A 21,544-nucleotide genomic window follows, 5' to 3' on the forward strand; every position below is an offset into this window, starting at 1 on the left:
ACCGCCGAATCCACCTTCGGGAGTCTGAGGAGTTCCAACGCCTCCTCCGGTAAAGGGTAGAGCTTATCCATGGCTTTGCTGACTTTCAAACCCAGCTCCGGAGTATCCCATTCCTTGAAGAGGATATCCGTGGATGAGAAATGAAAAGGGAAGGCGACCGCCGGCCCTGTGAGGCCGAGTAAAACGGGATCCATGTTCGCCTCCTGGCGGACCACCACTGGGGGAGCATCAATCCCCAGCTCCTGGAGAATGGCTGGAATGAGAGGTGACAGTTCCTCTCTGCGGAATAGCCGCACCACCTTGGGGTCATCCCCGTCTAAGGCCTGTGCACCTTTCCCTGCACTAGGCTGTGCCGTTGCATCCGGTGCTGCCGCCCGGCCCCCATCAGGGGCTCTTCGGAGGCCTCCGTATCCGTCCCGGGGGAATCCTCGGAATCCGATTCCTGCGGCAGCCCCCGGGGAAGCCGCTTCCCCCGGGACGAGCCCTGGGCGATCTCCGCACCCTTCCTGGCCTTCTTTTTCCATGGCGGGGACTTGCGGATAGCAGTACGCGAGATATCCCCCCGTATGCGCTTGCTGCGCTTATATTTGAGGACTTTGCGCAGCAACAGCGCAAAGTCCTCAGAAAATTCTCCGGAACCCGCTGAATCGCTACTCGAGTCCCCCCGGGACCGAATCCCCTCCGAGGGGACCTCCCTCGCCTTGTCACGCTGCGGGGAAAGCGCAGGAGGTAGAGACGAAGTCCCCACCGTTTCCCTGGAAATTTCCCGGCCGGTGGCCAAAATGGCCGCCACTCCCGCGCTAAGCGGGAACAGGTCCTGAGGTGTGTCAGGGGGGCCCCCACCTCGCTGCGGCGATCGCACAACCCGGGACCGAGCCCCCCGTGGTGCTGCTGAGGTTCCCTCATCACCCGGGACACATGCCGAACAAAGGCTGTCCCGGGAGAGACGCGCGCGCGCCGAGCCGCAGGCCCTGCATTGTGAACCCCGAGGCATGCCGACGAACGCGGGAAAATAGAGACGCGCCGAACAAAATTACCACAGAGGAAAAAAATTTTAAATAACTAAAACGGAGCAATTCGGCGACCTCCCCCCAGCTGGCGACGCCCCCCCACCGACGAAAACGGAGCGTCAACGCCGAGGAACGGAGAGCAGCAAGAAAATAAAAGTAAAACTTTTTTTTTTTTTTTTTACAGAAAAAAATGCGCTGTCCCTGGTTCTGAAAGCCCTTTTTCCTGCAGGGGTGAGTGAACCAGGCTCCCTGGTGTCACCCCTGACGCTGCCACTAGTTTAGCCGGGTCCTCAACCCTGGCAGCGGCCTCAACCGGGGGAGGGTAGTCCCCTCAGGACCTCTCAACTCCCCTGGGAGGCAGGGCACCCGGGAAAGAATTAAAAAACAAAACCCAGTTTAGCACAGAACAATTAAAAACTAACAAAACTAACTCAAAAATCAAACCTGACTAAACACCAGAATCAGGTCAGGCAGGGCTGTGACTGGACCTGCACCATCTACTGGAGACAGAGTAAGACTGAGGGGCTGTGACTGGCACAGGGGCTTATATATGGCTCCGCCCACAAGTTTTAGTCTGTCTCCATCTACTGGTGCGGAGTCACAACCCAGGTGTCCTGGACTGATCCTGGTACGTACAGGGAACTCCAGGTTGCAGCCTGATAATATGTGTACAAGCAGCAGCAGCCGAAGGGAAGCTATTAAGGCTGAGGTGGATGCAACAGAGTGTGGTTACACACAGTGTTGTAGTGAAAAGCCTACTGGTTGGTAGGAAAGCGATACAGACCGTTTATTAGGAGGAATAGGTCTGTTTGCCAACTGGAACTCGCAGCTTGGCTCTTGCCACAGAAGGAAAGAGTTAGGTGGAATTCCTATGGAATGTAGGCAAGCTAGGTAGAATGCAAGCGTAGCCTTTCTGTCCAAGAAAAGGAAAGAATCCTCTCGCTCTGGTGAGAGAGAGATGTTGGAAAAAATGGGCAGAGTATATGCTGAGTAAGGAGAGATGCAACGTCTTCCTCAAGAAAGATAGAAAGTTGAACTTGTGAAAACCACTCAGTGACGGAGGAACGCAGGGTCAGATGAGTATGTAACTAGAAGTGTATAACTCATTGACACTGCTGGCAGAACTGACATTTATGAGGGAAGAATGTCCCATGCCAAACTGTGAAATGAGAGGAATGGAAAGGCTCGAACGGAGAATGTATGAGACTTATAAGCATGAAATATATATATATATATATATATATATATATATATGTATTCCATTCTGTGACTAGTGAAAATAGAGGCGGCTTGATCAGTGGATAATCCATGGTAAGCTGACTCAGAAGGGATGTACCGTAATTCGGGTATCCCCACTCCCAAACGATACACCAATTGGAACAGAGGTGTACGTATGTGGAGGATGTCTGGAGAGCAGAATCCGAGGGAGCAAGAGAAAGAGTGGTGTGGAAAAGAAAAAGGGGTAATACCCTTTTGTATGCGTCATGTGGTAAATCCTGCCATTTTGAATGGTAGGATTTATGTGTGGAAGGTTTTGTGACACTACCAGAAACCTGAGAACATCCGTTAGTCTACGATGTGGGACTGACTGGTGAGGAGGTAGATTGGTTACTGGTGTGATAGATTGATAAGTATGGGAAGCATACTGGTCTCGGTCAGGGCGAGGGTTAGAGAAATAGTGAACCCCATCCCAGTTCCACATTAGAAGAGTGCTGGCTATGAGAGGCAGCAGAAGAGATATATTTAAGAGGCCCTTGATGGAAGAAAGGCATCTATGGGAACGCATTGGAAACATGTGTAGGGAGTAGAATCTGTGCACCATATGGTTCGATTCAGACGAAGAGGGCAAGTTCGGTTGACCTCAGCGTTAGAAGATTTTCTCTTTACACATGTAGTCGGAGACCATTCGAGAGGATAGAAACCTACATGGAGAAGGTCTGCTAGTGCGTTCAGAAAATTTCTTAGATGAGTGGCCCGAGGATGCATGAAATGAGCAAGGGCCAAGGATAGAGCTGCGCAGCTTCTCAGCAGGGCAGCTAAGGTAATGCGTGCTTGTGTGTTAGAAAGCACATTGTCCCTATGCTGTCTGTCTGTATGCACAAAGATTTGTTGCAGAGGCAGTATTGGAAGGCATAAGGGTATAACTCATGACTATAAGCTTCAGGAAGTTTATGAGAAAACTGTGCCTGGAGTGGCTAGACGCATATAGGGTTGGGAAGCTTTTAGGACAAACTTGACAACCCTGAGTAAATGCGATCATGAGCAGAATCAGACTAGGTTTTGGTTCTAGATCTGGAATATGGATGAGGGACGAAGCGGTTGCGCAGCTTAGACCCACTAATATTGGAAAGTCACTGAATGTAACCCATAGCAGTTTTCTATGCGGAAAGTGCATAGTGAAAAAACCCCATGGCCCGACAATGAAAAATTGAGGGCCATGCACGCAGGGACATGTAAAAAGTTTTTTAGAATGTCTGCATGTATGCTGGACAGGAAGTCTTTTTGACTGTGGTGTCCAGAAGTGTTGTATAAGGGATTTATGGTAGTGACAGTAATCCCAGTTAGGAAATGTATAGTGAGTCATGAAGAAGTTAGAGCTCCTTGCATGCACTGACTGTGGTTGTGCAGTTGTCCATGCAAGGAAAAGAGTGAATGATGTTGCAGTCCGCAGAGAAACAGCATTCACCAATAGTGATTCAATGAAAAACTTCGGCTGCCGAAGCTGATGCCAGCGGCAGAGTTGTTGACTCACCATAAAGCACTTAGAAAGATTAGAGTAATGCACTTACTGCAATCTGGAAGCATAGAAAAAAGAGTTACCATTGTACCTGTGACTTCTGAAGAAATTTGGTATTTCTGAGGTCCAGGATGTGCGGAGAGCGACTACTTTCTGTGGAAAGAAAGAATAGTGCAATTAAAACTCCCCAAACCCCTCCCTTCCCCCCTTTGCGCTTCGTAGCACCTGGGGGAGTGTACCGGGAACTTTGGTACAAGGTGGGGGTAGCCGCTCTGATATCCGGCCAGATGGGAGACCAAGGGGTGTCCCAGTGGAGGGCTGAAGTAATATGGATATCATGTAAGCTCCCACGGGAGTGTGAGCGGTAAGTCGTACCCGCATGTCTCGTGCTGTACAAGGCAACACTGAGACCTGACGTCAGGTTTCAAGGTGGACTTGTACTTGAGGCAGTATTTGCTGAGGCTCGTGTTGAGCAGATCAGTGAACGCACCTGAACTTTGGTTTTGAAGCAGGAACCAGAGGACAGAGCATTAATTGGTACAGAGCCTCATTGCTGACAAGGGAGGAAGCCCTGATGCAATCCCAAAGATATGATAGAGGGGTTCTCCTGGTATTGTGGCTGACATAGCATAGCGATATGTGACACCAATACAGTTCTTGAAAGGCACATGACCCAGAACTTTTCGAACCATGTGGCCCGAATTAGAGAACACATCTCAATGGGAATCCCGCAGAAGCGGGTACTTACCATCCGACGTGGATCGCCGCAGTACGAGCCGGTGAAGATTGTTGGTATCGTCGATATCCGGAGTCCTCGAGGGGTAGGCCGTGGATGTAAAACGTCCGCCTCACTCTGAAACCTGGTATGGTGGCACAGGTACAGAGGAGACAGGTCAGACGTGACTGGCATTTTGACTGCTATTGAAAACAGAGGGCCAGAATCCCGCACCACTTGATGGTGGGGCACGCCAGGAACAGGGGAGCCCCTCGGAGCTCATGTTCCCTCCCTCGTCGTAGCGGCTCGATGTGTAGTGACGCCAATGCAGAATCCGTCGGACCTCGATCCGGTGTTTCTGGAGCACCAAGGACTGCTGAAACTGTATGGAACAGTGCTGATGGCAGTGGTGCTATTGCTCTGCCCGAGCATTGTCCAGTCTCAAGAAGGATAGCACCGATGAGCTGGATGGCGTCAGCAGCGGACGATCACTGTGTCGGTGACAATGGGCGCCACGGTGCTCGGCCCGGTCTTTCCCCAGCGCCGAGATGGAAGCTCTCGCTGTCCTTGATGGCAATAGATGACGGACTGTCAGGACGCCTGCTCTACTAAAAAGGGGCTTTAGAAAAACCCATAGCGTGGAGCATTGTGTGCAGGCGAGGGCATTACATGGCGGTGTTATGTCGGGATTGATGGTATTGAGGGCAGCCGTAGCGGCCTCGAGGTATCGTCAAAAATAGATATGAAAAAACGTCGATGACTCGGCCAGAGTAATGATGTCAGTGATGGAGCACTGACAGCATCGGCATAGGTATCTATGGGAATGATGTGACATCGAATAGTCGAAAAAACATTGTCGTTATTGAAACAAGATACCGGCATCAATGGAGTCGATGACCGCATCGATAGGAATGTCGAAGACACAGAGGGGAACGACGTGGGTGTCGAGGGCATCGATGTATAGGGGCGGGCACCGACGTCCTCGGTGGCATAGCCACGGGCATTGACAGTATGGCCACGGACGTTGACGGTATCAATTTGGACCAACTCGGGTAGGAAGGTGTGCATGGAATCGGCGCCATGGACAGGGGTGTTAATGGCACCGATGGAATCAATGTTGGCATGGACCCCATGGATGGAAGGGACACCGACATTGATGAAATTCATTTTGGCATCGATGCCCATCGGTGGAATCGACCGGCATCGATGCCCATCGGTGCCCATCGATGGAAAGGCTCTGGACCTCGATGGCCTCCATAATTTAAGGGATGGCATCGAGGAAGTGATCCTGGCATCGATGGAAGTGTCCCAGGCAACGGTGGCATCGACCTGAGTATGTGTGGCAATGAAGAGACAAGGTGTGCGTCGAGGGCATGCACCCAGGTAAGGCAGCACCGAAGGAGCCCAAGGGAAAGAAAGTGCGAAGGAGTAAAAAACCTGGCAGCACTGATAAAAAAACGATGCAGGGAGGATGGCATCAGGGTACCGCGGGGGAGGGGTACTGATGGCACCTAAAATCCAGGGCGGTCTGAGGAGGGGTACCTACGGTAGTGATGGGCATCGACTGCGCGAGTGTACCGGGGAAGAAAGGACCCTAAAGTAAAGGGGCCCTGGCGGCAACGGAAACCGTTGAAGTACCTGTCCCAGTAGCGCTAATAACCAAGCAGAGTGTCACAGAGAGACACTCGCAGGCTATGTGTAGCTAACTGAAAAATAGGGAGAGGGAAGGCTTCAGTCGGTTAGCAGGCCAGAAGGTGACAGGAACCAACCGAAAAAACAAGTCAAAGTACTCACCGAGCGTCGTAAAAACGTACGCGGAGGGAGGCCCGTGCAGGGAAAAGTGTCTTTTGAAGTAAAAAGTTAAGTTTTCCCATGAGGAAAAAAGTTAAAATTTCCTCACAGAGCTCCAACCGCTATGCTTACTGCAGAGCGGAAAAAAGAAGACTGAGGGAGACACCTGTGGCTCACAGGGATAATTGCAGGCTGAGCATGCTCAGTGCACTCAGTGTGCCAGTGCCAGTCAAAGCTTTGTAGAAACTTTGACAGAAAAGTTTTCCATACAGGGCTCCATCCTATGATGTCACCCATTTGTGAGGACTACCATCCTGCTTGTCCTGTGAGAAATGTCATATCAAATTGGTTTACAAGGAACAGTGTGATAAAACCTTAACCTTAACATAACAAGTTGCAGGAAAGTTACAATAAAACAGGGGTAATGGGGCTAAGGAGTAGAAGATGCTAGTAGAGAATGGGAAGAGCTGGGGAAACTGAAAGTGGACAAAGCCATGGGGCCTGATGAGGTTCATCCCAGGATACTGAGGGAGCTCAGAGATGTGCTGGCGGGTCTGCTGTCTGACCTGTTCAATAGATCCTTAGAAACAGGAGTGGTGCCGAGTGATTGGAGAAGAGCGGTGGTGGTCCCGCTTCACAAGAGTGGGAACAGAGAAGAGGCTGGTAACTACAGACCAGTCAGCCTCACCTCTGTGGTGGGAAAAGTAATGGAATCACTGTTGAAAGAAAGAATAGTGAACTATCTACAGTCGTGAGAATTGCTGGACCAGAGGCAGCATGGATTCACCAGGGGAAGATCCTGTCAGACCATTATGATTGACTTTTTTGACTGGGTAACCAAGGAATTGGATCAAGGAAGAGCGCTCGATGTCATCTACTTGGATTTCAGCAAGGCTTTTGATACGGTCCTGCACAGGAGACTGGTGAATAAAATAAGAAGCTTAGGAGTGAGTGCCGAGGTGGTGACCTGGATTTCAAACTGGTTGACGGACAGAGAACAATGTTTGATGGTAAATGGAACTTACTCTGAAGAAAGAGCGGTGTTAAGCGGAGTGCCGCAGGGATCGGTGTTGGGACCGGTCCTGTTCAATATCTTTGTGAGCGACATTGCGGATGGGATAGAAGGTAAGGTTTGTCTTTTTGCGGATGACACTAAGATCTGCAACAGAGTGGACATGCCAGAAGGAGTAGAGAGAATGAGACGGGATTTAAGGAAGCTGGAAGAATGGTCGAAGATATGGCTGCTGAGATTCAATGCCAAGAAGTGCAGAGTCATGCATATGGGGTGTAGAAATCCAGAAGAATTGTATTCGATGGGGGGAGAAGGGCTGATATGTACGGAGCAGGAGAGAGACCTTGGGGTGATAGTCTCTAATGATCTGAAGTCGGCGAAATAATGTGACAAGGCGATAGTAAAGCCAGAAGAATGCTGGGCTGCATAGAGAGAGGAATATAGAGTAAGAAAAGGGAAGTGATAATCCCCTTGTACAGGTCCTTGGTGAGGCCTCACCTGGAGTACTGTGCTCAGTTCTGGAGACCGTATCTCCGAAGGAACAGAGACAGGATGGAGGCGGTCCAGAGAAGGGCGAACAAAAAGGTGGATGGTCTTCATCGAATGACTTGTGAGGAGAGATTGAAGAATCTAAATATGTACACCCTGGAGGAAAGGAGGAGGAGCAGGGGTGATATGATTCAAACTTTCAGATACTTGAAAGGTTTTAATGATTCAAAGACAATGACAAACCTTTTCCGTTGCAAAAAAATCAGCAGAACCAGGGGTCATGATTTAAAACTCCAGGGAGGAAAACTCAGAACCAATGTCAGGAAGTATTTCTTCATGGAGAGGGTGGTGGATGCCTGGAGGAAGTGGTAAAGACCAAAACTGTGAAGGATTTCAAAGGGGCGTGGGTAAACACTGTGGATCCATAAAGTCTAGAGCAGGGGTCAGGAACCTTTTTGGCTGAGAGAGCCATAAACGCCACATATTTTAAAATGTAATTCCATGAGAGCCATACAATATGTTTAAAACTAAATACAAGTAAATGTGTGCATTTTATGTAAGATCACACTTTTAAAGTACAATAAGTCTCTGAAAATATTACACCAGGCCTTAAGACACCAATACATCTCCTATTAGGAAAATGGACCAAGTCAGGCTGCTATAGAGTCCTACACAGAAACTACACGCCAGCAGAAAACCTCACCTGAATCACGTGCTGTCCCTCACCTAACATAGAATAAAGAGACCAAAACGCATAACAAGAAGCATGCAGACAAAAACTGAATTGGAAACTGCAACAAGCCAGAGTCTCTGTATGCAGTGTAACAAAGGAAAAAAGAAACATCACACATCCTTATAAAACAAATCAAGAAATATAAAATCATCAGCAGTAAAACTGTACTAACAAAAAGAACATATTTCGAAACAGCTGATGAGTGGAATATCCAATAATTAAAAACTCATATAAAACATTTCCAGATACCAACAAAATATTTCAAAATAGCAGACACAAAGATCCAGTAATGAAAAATAATAAGGATACAAAAATTTTTTTGCTCTGCATACCTGGGAACGTTTGATATCCAGGTGTCCTGAGATTGTTCTGAATTAGCAGGAGGTGGGGTGGTTTGCTTGGAACTTTCTCCTCTCTCAGTCACATACCAGCGCTCTCTCTCACACTGGCTCTCAATGACACACCTATACACACATGCTCTCAGTCACTCACATATACAAATGTTTTTTCTCTCTCACTTATATAGGCTCTTAATTACACATTTACACACATGCTGTCTATCTTTTCACGCTTACACACACACAGGCTTTCAATCACATAAATACATGCTGTCTTTTTCTCTCACACACAGACTCTCATTCACATGCTTACAAACATGTCCTCTCTTTCTCTCATTTACACACAGGCTCTCAATCACATACTCACATGCTCCCTCACCTAAATCAGCTCTCAATCACACACAGACACACATGGTCTCTCTCTCTCATTTAAACACAGGCTCTCAATCACATACTCACATGCTCCCTCACCTAAATCAGCTCTCAATCACACAGACACACATGGTCTCTCTCTCTCATTTAAACACAGGCTCTCAATCACATACTCACATGCTCCATCACCTAAACCAGCTGTCAATCAGACACAGACACACATGATCTCTCTCTTACTTATACACACAGGCTCTTAATCATACATACACATGATCTCTCTCACACACAAAGGATCTCAATCATACACACATACTCTTTCAAACAAACAGGTTTTCAATCACAAACTTACACATACAGGTTCCCAATGGTAAACTTACATTCATGCTCTCTCTCTCTCTCACAGGCAGGCTCTCAATCACAGACATACTCTCTTTCACATATACAGGCTCTCAATCATTCACATACATGCAATCTCTCACTCACACACACAGGATCTCAAACACACATGCTTGCTCACTCATTCACTCTCTCTCTCCCCCTTCCCCCCCCCGGAACTCGCGGCAGCAGCAGCCACCTCCCAACGCTAACCTCCTTCATTTTCAGCCCTCGCGGAGGCGAAGGCGGAGTCCCATCGGCCGCGGTTGAAGATTTTCATTTTCCTCCGAGCCGCGCTGCAGTCTTCTTCCCGCGCAGGCACCCGATGCTCTCCACTTCCTCTTCCGGGCCGCGGGAAGAAGAGAGCACCGGCGTGCTCTCTTCTTCCCGCGGCCCGGAAGAGGAAGTGGAGAGCATCGGGTGCCTGCGCGGGAAGACCCGCGCAGGCACCCGATGACTCCAGCGCTGGCACCCGGCTGACACCCGATGACTCCCGCGCAGGCACCCGGATGACTCCAGTCGGCGTGCTCTCTTCTCCTCCCCCCCCGCGGCCCGGAAGAGGAAGTGGTGAGCATCGGGTGCCTGCGCGGAAGAAGAGACCACGCTAGTGTAGTCTCTTCTTCCCGCGCAGGCACCCGATGCTCTCCACTTCCTCTTCCGGGCCGCGGGGGGGGGGGGGGGGGGGGAGGAGAAGAGAGCACGCCGGTGCCGCTGACTCCAGCTGTCCTGCCGCGTTCCGCCCGGGCTGACAGCATTTTAAGCCCGGGCGGCGGAGGACCGGGGAGCAGCTGGGTCAGCGGGGAACCGCGAAGTATGGCGACACGTGTCTGCGAGCCAGATGCAGCCCTCAAAAGAGCCATATCTGGCTCGCGAGCCATGGGTTCCCGACCCCTGGTCTAGAGGATGTGAATGAAGAGAAGAGGCAAGGGGGTGGCTTGATTTCGGGAATGACGGCTACTACCTGGAGTTTAATATCCTTATTCGATGAACATACACACAGTTAATGCGACTCCAACATTGCTCTATGCTTCAACGGCAAGAGGAAATGTGGAAAAAAGGATTTGCATCCACAAAAAAGCAGGGGAGTAGGTTGCTTGTTACGGCGGTTACTACCCCAAACCAAATAAGCCTGATATTTCACTTTCAATGCACATCCAGCATAGCTCTCTGCTTCAACGGCAGGGAGAATGAAGAAAAGATGATTTATATTCAGCATCAACCAACAAGGAATGAATTACATAGTCTAGGTAAACAAATAAGCATGGGTGTAGCTTGCTTGTTACGGTGGGTACTACCCCGAATCAATTAAGCCTGGTACTTCACTTGGAATACATATCCAGCGCAGCTCACTGCTTCAACGACAGGGGGGAATGAAGTAAAGAGGATTTATATTCAGATAACCAACAAGGACTGAAATGCACAGGCAGGGTAAAGAAACACAGGAGTAGCTTGCTTATTATGGTGGTTATTACCCCAAAACAATTAGCTAGATACTTCACTTAGATGCAGCTCCAACACTGCTGTCTGCATCAATGGTGGGGGTGGAAGGGAATTGGAACCAAAAAGTTACCAATAAGGGCCCTGACCTCAGCGGTCAGAGAACAGATAAGTATGAAAACAAATAGGTGTGAAAGCTTGCTGGGCAGACTGGATGGGCCGTTTGGTCTTCTTCTGCCGTCACTTCTATGTTTCTATATGTATATGTTTCTATGAGTAATCGGGCAATGCAGAGCTCCAGGGCTGGAGAAAGGCAACAGAGTAGTCAGGCAATGCAGAGGTCAAACCAGGTTAGCAATCCGAAGGAGAGATGAAGGAACAGGAACACAGGAACAAGGAAACAGGAATGAAAGCAATCAGGATCGGGAACCAGGAACTGAAGAGGCAACGAATACTCGACTAGGAGGGGCTGTTGCAAAGGCAATTTGAGAGAGCGGAGCCCGGGCTTATATACCGGAGCTCTGCTGACATCATCATCTGGGACTGCGGCCCCTATGTAAGGACTAGCTGTGTGCGCACGCGCCTAGGGAGGGGCACGGTGCTGGTCGGGACGGCGTCTCTCCAGGGGCCACGTGGAGAGGCCTGACGCTGAACATCAGGAATTACAGCAGAGCCAGAGGCCCCAGGGGCGGCCCGAGGATGGAGCCGGCGGCCCACAGCCACCAGAGACGGGGGACCAGATGCTGGATCACTTTGAAAGAGGTGAGGGGGCCGAGCCACGGGTCTGCTGCGGCCGGCACGCGTAATAAAAAGGATGGCTCATTGAGACCCTGTATTATCGGGGTCTCAACTCCATTACTCTCCAGGACCGCTATCTTCTCCCCCTCATCCCTGAGCTCCTGGATTGCCTTCAGGGAGCCAAGGTCTTTACAAAACTGGATCTTTGCAGGGCTTACAATTTGGTCCGAATCAAGCGTGGGGATGAATGGAAGACCTCCTTTAATACATGTGATGGCCACTACGAGTACCTAGTGATGCCTTTCGGCTTGTGCAACGCGCCGGCGGTCTTCCAAAATCTAATGAATGAAGTGTTTCAGGAGATGCTCAACAAGTGTGTGAGATTGTCTACCTCGACAACATCCTGATCTACTCCAAAGACCTGAGAACCCATTGTGCTGAAGTTCACCAAGTCCTTCAGCATCTGACAGACAACCATTTATTCGCTAAATTGGAGAAATGTCTCTTCGAGTGGGAATCGTTACCCTTCTTAGGGATAATTGTCTCCACACCAGGCTTCTGAATGGACCTGGACAAACTAGCCAACATCCGGGAGTGGCCTCAACCTGTGGGACTCACTCCGATTCCTTGGCTTTGCCAACTTCTATAGGAACTTCATTCCACAGTACTCTCACATCGTGGCACCACTTACTATTCTAACTAAAAAGGGTGCAGACGCCAAACGGTGGCTCCCAGCAGCTGTTACAGCTTTTGAAGAACTATAACAGGCTTTTCTACAAGAACCTTGCCTTCGCCACCCGGACCCTTCTCGTCGCTTTATTGTGGAGGAGGATGCCTCCAACATAGCTGTAGGGGCTGTGCTCAGCCAACACAAACCCCAAGGAGCCCTGCTCCTTCTCTCACAAATTCTCCCCGGCTGAAAGGAATTATAGAATTGGAGATAAGGAGCTCTTGGCCATTAAACTGGCTTTCGAGGAATGGATACCGTGGCTGGAGGGGGCGCAACATCCCATTATGGTTTATACCGACCACAAAAATTTGGAATATCTCAGTAAAGCACAGTGTTTGAATCCATGCCAAGCCGGCTAGTTTCTCTTCTTTAGCCGATTCCACTTTACCCTACGCTACCAACCGGCCATAAAGAATGCCAGGGCAGACGCTCTATCTAGACTGCACGATCCTGGGGATACCCTGGGCCGCACAAGAACTCCAGAAACTGTGGTCCCAAATTGAGGCCATGATCCAAAAGGCCGCCCAGAGAGCAAAGACGATGGCAGACAAACATCGGCGTCCTGCCCCGCAGTTCAAACCCGGGGATAAGATGTGGTTGAGTACTCGCAACATATGAGATCAGGTACCCTCCATGAGACTGGCATCTTGTTATATTGGTCCTTTCTCCATCCTCCAGCACATTTGCCCAGTCACATATCAGCTCCGACTCCCCATGTCATTAAGAATTCACAATGTCTTCCATGTCTCCCTTCTCACACCAGTAGTTCTGTCATGGCCAACCCGGAAATATTAGATGTCTGACGTGGAAACAGAAGAAGGGAGTACCTAATATCCTGGGAGGGGTAAGGCCCAGAGGAGAATTCATAGGAACCCACAGTCAATATTCTGGACAAAGCACTACTTAAGAAGTTCCATGCCTCTCACCCAAAGAAGCCCAAGCCCTTGGGAAGGGGGCTTAGAGGAGGAGTACTGTTGTGACAACTGACCGTGGAGGCATGCGACCAGCTTCACTCACCCCCCACCGAGCCGGCCATGTCCCGGCCTTGTTCGCGGTATTGGGGAGCTGCCACCGACGCTTGGTGCAGCAGGGAGCCAACGCCGATGCACAACCAGTCACCGCTGTCCCAAGGCACATGCACAGCTTCCTCTCAGATTTAAAGAGGCCACTGTGGGAAAACGTCTCGTGGCCCTGGATGATGACGTTAACCTCTGGGACTATTTAAGGACAGTCCCTGCTGCTAAACCTTTGCCTCAGCAACAGGTTGAACTCTCTCTCGAGTGATGAGTTGCTTCTTCTCGTTCCTGTTCCTGGCTCCGTGTTCCTGTTCCTGTGCTCCTGTTCCTTGGACTGACTCATTGGCTTGACCTCGGTACGTTCTCTTGACTTCTGCTTGCCTGATGCCTGCCCCAACCATCTGCCTGCCTTCTGGACTCTATTCCCTTTGCCACTTGCCCTGACCTCTGGCCTCCTCCTGGATTCATCTGCTTGCTGCCTGCCCCGATCTTCTGCCCATCTCCTGGACTCCACCTCACTTATCGTCATCATCGGATTCATTGCCCGGAAACCTGCGCCTAAGTTCCAGTTGACTCCAGTATCCAAGGGCTCAACCTGCGGGGAACAAGGGCTGGTATTGGTGAAGGTCCAGTTGCATCTCCGCATCACCCCGTACTGCCTGACAATGACGAGGGCCTGCAGGAGGGCCTCCTTCTGCAGGTAGCATCAACCTTGTCTCAGTCCAAGTCTATACTCCCAACAAACTTTCTTTCACAGTCTTCCCTGGAGACTTGGTTTTTCTCTGTGCCTTGCGTAGAGAAAATCCCCAACCTGACACCATATGTGACAGTAACTAAGCAAAATCTTGTGGGCTGGAGCAGGAGCCACGCTGACTCCAGTTGTTTCTCATGCAATTTCAACTTTTATTGATATAACCAGCAAATAATACTAGCAATAACTGCCTACCTTTGCAGTATATTCAAACACAACTTCTCAGAGAGGGTCAGGAGCTTGTACTCCTGGAGACAGGGAGGCCTCCTGATCCCAGCTGTGCTCTGCCTTTTAACCTGCCCAGCAGGTTCCCACCCATATAGCTCTTCCTGCCCAGCAGGGTCCTTCCCACAGAGCTGTCTCCCTCTATGGGATTTAAAGTGGACCAGGTATCGAGCCTGCTCCTGCACAGGTTAAGAAGGGGTAATAGGGCCACTCCTTCAGTTTTAAATTTAGGACTATTCATTTGCCTACTTTTAGGTCCTTAAATTAGGTGCCTAGTTCTGAAAATATGTGCTAAGTTCCTGTCTCCCCACTATAACTCCTTCTCTGTAGCCACCCACTATGTAGGATCCTAATGAAACTAGTGTTATCGTTTTGAGGTGTAGAAGTGGATTCTTGGGCACTGCAGAGATGGCCACTCTCACGGGGAGGAGCCCCATGAGGAACCGCAGTGCTAGGCTAGACTCTATACACGCAGACACAGAGAATTTGTATTTATTATACAGCTTGATGGTACTGCCCGGGTTGGACAGTAATGAAGGCAACTCAGTAGAAGCAGTCCAGGGGTCCTCTGCAGAGGAGACCAGTCCCACACTTAGGTAGCTGAAGGACAGCGCAGGGTAGTAGAGGCAGAACTCTGATGTAGACTCCAAGCGCTGAAGCTGAAGGTGAGATAGACAGAGTGTTAGTACTCACTGAGCAGTTGGCTGTATTGATGAAGATCCTGGCAGGCAGAAGCAGATTGGATACAGGCACCAGGTTAGGGAATGCAGGCCCTCAAGGAGCGAGTACCCGGTTTCCCAGATAGGTACCTGAAAGAGAGAAGGGCCTCCAAAGAGCGGGTACCCAGGTTAGCGTTGAATTACCCCAAAGGGCAGAGAGAGAGCTTCCAGCGGCTGCTGGGAAGCGGCAGAGCAACTTAGACTGGAGCATTCCAATCCTTGCTAACTCGGTTTGTTAGCAAATGAAGGGCAGGCTAAATACCAGGATGTGCTGACGTCAATCGGAGGAGACGCCCCCGTTATTCCCGCCATGACGTGGATAAAGACGTGGGTGGCGTGCACGTGCGCACCCTAGGAGGCTCTTAGGAGAAACATGGCGAACGCCGTCGCTGATCCGGGGACGCTGGAGAGATCGGCATGAGGAAGCGGTGGCAGCCAGCTTCCCAAGGCTTGAGGAGAGAGAAGGAAGAAAGGTGAGGCACAGAGGTTGAAGCCGTATAAGACCAACGGATGCAACAACTAGGAGCCTAAATTTAGATACTCAGCCATAACAAATTTTAAAAAGGGCCAATTTAGAAGCAGAACTCTCAAAGTTTAAAGAGAAATTGCCTGGGCAGTTTCACTTTGAAAATTAGCTAGCATAAAGTATGCATCTACAAAAGGTGTATGTATGCTGCACCTGTTGTTTCTGCAGGCGACCAAGTGGGGGGTAAAGTATAGCACATACTTTTGAAATTGAATGTACGTATAGTTTTTCTCCCCCAATCTAAATCTCTTCTCTCCAGAATGCCTACTTTTAACCAAGTTATCCTTATATGCAATATAAAAACCAGTGCGTACATTAGCTGGGAAGATGACAGCAATTTTCAGCCAGGCCAATCTATTACAGTAAAAGGCTTTGAAAAGTGCCTTGAGTTCCACATTTTTCATAATACAAGTTCTTCTCATATTTACTGTTTTTTTCAAACACACATGAAAAAACAATCTATGGTGCCCACTGAGAACAATCACTTAGGTTCTGTTTAATGAACTATATTATCACTAAATTCATCAAAATAAAAGATACTTACCACAGTCTTCGGTGCAATGCCCAAGCGTAAGTATAATACTAAATCTATCTCCTGGATCGAGACTGGCAGAAGATAACAATGCCAACAGGCTTGGCACAGTGTTATATTTTGACAACACAATGCTAGCAGTAGCTAAAAAAATATCAACAAAACAATGTGTGTTAAATCAGAAGAATCAAACACAGAAGAATCAAACTTTTTCAATTATGACAATTTCTTTGTTCTAGCATTTGTAACAAACTTCCTTAGGGCTTTATACAGGAAACGGTGTATCAGCCTTGGTGTTTTACATAAATTCAGAATTTATGTAAAACACCAAGGCTGGCTTCATTTGAATTGCTGGAAAGGTGCTATATTACGAGATTAGCATTAGGAAGACTGGTACTGTTTGAACTAGTCCTGCAGATAAAATAAAGGGCTGCCAATATATAAAGCTTTGTCAGTTTGATCTTTTATAGCAAATAGAGTTGAGATGTACAGCTTCATAATCAAATACTACTATCATTCATTTATATAACACTACAGTATACATGCAGTGCTGTACAGGTACACATAAGAGAAAGTCCCTGCTCTTAAAGACTTGCAAATTAGTCAAGACAAAATGACAAGACAAATTAGTGTTTAGGAGAACCAAGGATAAGATTTACAATCTCAAATATGTATAAACATGATTATTTCCACAGGCATTCTGATTTTGTATTTTGATTTACCTGCTTTTGAGTAATACATATTGTTCTGATTTTTTCTCCTCTTTAAATATTTTTTATATTTTTGCATTATAATAATTGCAATTTGAGATTTATGATTTGTATTATGTCTCATGTTTGATTTATTGTAACTTACTTAGAATTTGTTAAAATAAGTGTGCAACAAATATTGCTACATAAATAAAAGTGGATTAGTAAGTGGGGTATAATTGAGGGAAACCACTGTATTCAAGAGGGTAAAGCTGCAAGAAATCAGGTCTTTGCCCCACCATCAATCCGTATAAGAAAAGAAGGAAATGGAGTGGCGATGGGGGGTAATCAGGATGGGCTCTTAAGTCAGCACTTCAACAGTAAGAAAAGAAATTCAACTATATCATTGTCTACCAAGTGGAAAATAGTGGGAAATCCCAGAGTTCAAGCACCAATTCACCTTATAATAATGTAAGAAACCCTTGGTTTCCTTACCAGAAGGAATGTACTAACTAGCTGGGGAGGTTCAAAGAGATTGGGTTGGATTTTGCTCCCCCTGTGGGAAACTGAGATGGTGTACTTTAGCCGTTTTGACCACCAGGCACCAACTTAAGATATGGGAATTTTTGCTGAATTTCCTGAAGGCATGAGTGCTCGGTCTCCTTTTATTTGTTTTTGTTAACTTATTCTAGAATGGTTGTCTGTTTTCACCCTTTGTGGATCAGCCTTTCAGTCTGACTTACTTTTGATTGCTTTTTGCTCTTTTAAGCAAATTTTTGAAGACTGTCTCTGTGAGAGACTTGGAATCCATTCACAAAGGATTGGGACATACCTGTGTAAAATTAAATCAAGGGGTGGGGGAGATTCTGGCAAATTGCTATCACTCTGTTGTGATGGCTGGCCACAGCACCTACGGGCAGCCACACTTACCCCCTGAAACGGCCCTGCCCGGCCTCCTAACCCCCGGAGCCGCCACTGCTGCTTCCTTTCCATGCAGCGGGGAGCCGGCACTGCCGCCATCATGCCGCTAACCTCAGCCCTCCCTAGGCGCGCGCACACGGCTCCTCACAACACTTAAAGGGGCCGCAGCGGGAAAATTTCCCGTGGTCCTGGATGTCCACGTCAGCAGGGAGGGCTTATTTAAGGCAGCCCCTGCTGCTCTAACCTTGCCTCAGCAACAGGTCGCACTCTCCTGAGTCTACAAGTTGCTTGTCTGTGTTCCTGCTCCAGTTCCTGCTTCTCCATGTTCCTGTTCCAGTTCCTGCTTCTCCGTATCCCTGCTCCAGCACCTGTTCTTACTCTCCTCCTAGCCCTGTGCTCCTGCCCCGGACCCGCTCTCCTGCTCCTTGGATGGTTCTTCTGGCTTCGACCCTGGTACATTCTTTGGATTTCGTCTGTCTGCTGCCCATCCTGACCTTTGGCCTGCTCCCTGGATTCACTTGTCTGCTGCCTACCCCTGACCTCGGCCTGTCTGGTTCTGCCTTCGCCTGTCATCCTCCTGGATTTGTTGCTCAGAGATTCATGCCTAAGTCCAGCCAGCCCCGGTACCCAAGAGCTCAACCAGCGGGGAACGAGGATTGGTAGTGTTGAAAGTGCAATGGGGTCTCTGCACTGCTCTGCTTGGCGACGATGGGGACCTGTGGAGGAGAGCTCCTTCCGCTGGTAGCATCAACTCCACCTCAGCCCAAGGGTCCACAGCACAACAGTTTGCTGAGGCCATGGACCCGGCGGACCTCTCAGGCCACTAGGCCATACCAGGTCTGGCTCATAAACTTCAATAACAGCAGCAGTTCCTGGAGGTGTTGGCAACATCGTTGGAGCGCATAAGCGCCCGCCTCAATGCCGCGGGAGCTCCCATTAACACTCCTCCTCAGGTGGCACCTGTGGCCCCCACCATTTGCCTTCCGGCTCCTCCTAGAGATGCTGGCGACCCCAAGTAGTGCCGCAGGTCCCTCAACCAGTGCTTTATGCACTTTACCCTGCAGCCGGCACAATTTTCTACAGACATCGTCAAGACTACGTTTATTCTCTCCCTCCCTCTTGGGGAGGCCTTGGCTTGGGCCTCCCCCCGTGGGAGCATTGGGACCCACTTTTTCAGGACCTGCAGCACTTCGTCCAGATGTTTGTTTGTTTGTTTGTTTTTAATTTTATTAAATTTTAGCATAATTACAAGGCATATTATCTTTGCACAGAAACAACAGAAAAAGTATTAGAATAATATTTAAGGAAAGCCAAATGTTTACAATTAGACCACAAATCCTTGAAATGGGGGCGGATCCATAAGAGGAGCACATAATAGGAAACAATATGAAGAGTAGCCTTAACATGCATACACTACCCTATATATTCTTAAGTTATAAGACTCTCATTAGGGGAAGAAGATGGAAGCAACCTTTTACGAGACTCGAGAAATGTTTTGAGTTGTTCAGTAAGAAAATATTTATAGCAATCATTATTGTATTTTACTATACATTTGCAAGGATACCTTAATTGAAAGGTTGCTCCAAGAGATTGTGTCTAAAGTCAGGAAACCCTTTCTCCTCTCTTGTGTGGCTTTGGCCAGGTTGGGAAAAATTTGGACAAACTGACCCATGAAATTTACCCCCATATATACTGGAAATAGTTACGCATGACCAATCCAAGATCTTGTTCATGGATAAAAGATACTAGCAGTGTTGCTCTTTCAATGATCTCTGTAGTAGAGGATTCCAGGAATTCAGTTAGATTTTCCAAATCAAAAGGCTGCTGTGCCTCATTCCCTCTTGTGCATGAATAAGGGAGAAAATATACTTTATTAAGTAGAGGAATGTTTTCTGAAGGAATATGCAGTACCTCAGTCAAGTATTTCCTAAGAGTATTGCTTGGCTGTTCACCAATTAATCTTGGAAAGTTCAGAAGCCTTAAATTCAAAAGTCTCAGATGATTTTCCATGAATTCAACTTTCCTGTTCAAAATCAAATGATCCTGGACTAATGTTGCTTGTTTTGAACTGATTTCACTTGGTCCACCAAATTGGGAGTTATGATCCATGGACAGAGTGGCCATTTTAGAAGAAAGCTGCTTAATCTGAAAGGAACATTCTTGAAAGGCAGAGCCCAGCTGAGCCACCAGTTCCCACAGAGAGTCTAGGGTTACCAAGGCCGGCTTGGGGAGAGATGTTGAAAAAAACAAGCTCAGATATCAAAGTTGAAGCCATTGATGTTTGTTCATTTAAAGTAGAAATCAAAGTGGACTCACCTCCACTAAGAGGAGCTACATGAGCGGTAGCAGTGTTATCAAAGCAGCTCACGTTATCCGCTGTTGTTGTCAACGTTCTTGCCATCCCTTCCGCTACTTCTCCCTCTATCACAGCCTTCGGGTGTTCCATTCCCGTGGCTATGAGTGTCGAATTTGGAGGGAAAAGGGTGGAGTGTGCCCGTGGTAGCCTTAACTCTTGGGGGCTTAAAGATATTTCCCCAGATGATACGGAGGCTCCTCTTCCGACGCCATCATCAGGAACCACATCCCCCAAAGAGTAGCTAGCAGCAAGCTCCTTGATGGTATGCTGAGCTGGGGGAAGAGGCGGTGTCAAGGGAAACACCCATACTCTACCCTTGTTTTGTGTCCCGGCTGTGCAAGGTCCACACCCGGGCCTTCTCACCCCGGGAGCTCAGCTGTCAGCTCCGGTTCACCTTCGCTTGCGGCGGCGGGTAGCCACCTCTTCTGCGTGGTTCCTCCTGGTGCCCGGCGGGCCTCCCCGCATGAGCCGCGGAGTGACGCCGCTGCCACCCTACTTTCTACGGGCTCTGGCTTAGGCGCGCGCACAACTTGCGCCCTTTAAAGGGGCCACGGCAGGAAAGTAGCCCGTGGCCCTGGATGAAGACATGACTGAGCCTCTGTATAAAAGACAAGGCGCAGCCACTTGTTCCCTGCCTTGGCAACAGGTCTCCACGATTGCTCGCATAGTAGTTTCTCGTTCCTGGTTTCTGTTCCTGTCTTCGGTTCCTGTCATCATTCCTGGTTCCTGTCCCTGGGTGCTCCCGTGCCTGTTCCTCGTTCCTTGGACTGATTCTCTGGTATTGACCCCTGCATCGCTTGGACTGATTCTCTGGTATTGACCCTTGTATTGATTCTCTGGCCTGGACCTCACTTGAACTGATTCTCTAGTATTGACCTCCTTTTCGTCTGTCCTCTCTCTTGGCTCTGACCTCTGCTCTGCTCTTGTGTCTTCCTGCCACCTGCCCTGACTCCAGGTCTCCTATGGACTTGCCTCTCAGACTTTGGCCTATCTTTACCTGGACGCCCCCTGTTCTCTGTTGTTCCTGTTGGCGTCTGAGTCTTTGGAACCCTGCCTCGTCTGGACCATCCTCGGCCTTCCGATACCTCTGCTGGTCTCTGGCATACCCTTGTCTACACCAACCAGGAGTCGTCTTATGGAGGCCCGCCTAAGTCCAGCCAGCCCTGGCACCTGAGGGATCAACCTAAGGGAAACGTGGGCTGGTATTGGCAGTTGGCCTCTGTCTCCTAGCCTGCTCCGCCACCCGACAGTGGGGACCCGTAGGGCTTGCCCTGCGGGTAGTACCAACCCCATCTCGGGCTAAGGGTCCACCATCAGCACAACAGATTGCCA

The 21,544-nt window shown here is 48.8% G+C and overlaps 1 protein-coding gene across 1 annotated transcript in view; it reads right to left on the reverse strand.

The window, feature by feature from the left end:
• Window positions 1-21,544, reverse strand: part of TERB1 (telomere repeat binding bouquet formation protein 1) — a 643,822-nt gene that overhangs the window by 399,025 nt on the left and 223,253 nt on the right. Inside the window, exon 11 of the mRNA XM_029608198.1 lies at window positions 16,259-16,390. Coding sequence (XP_029464058.1) covers window positions 16,259-16,390 — 132 coding nt within the window. The remainder of the gene's footprint in view (window positions 1-16,258; window positions 16,391-21,544) is intronic.

This window comes from Rhinatrema bivittatum, chromosome 7 (assembly GCF_901001135.1).
Source record: "Rhinatrema bivittatum chromosome 7, aRhiBiv1.1, whole genome shotgun sequence".
Lineage (NCBI taxonomy): Eukaryota > Metazoa > Chordata > Amphibia > Gymnophiona > Rhinatrematidae > Rhinatrema > Rhinatrema bivittatum.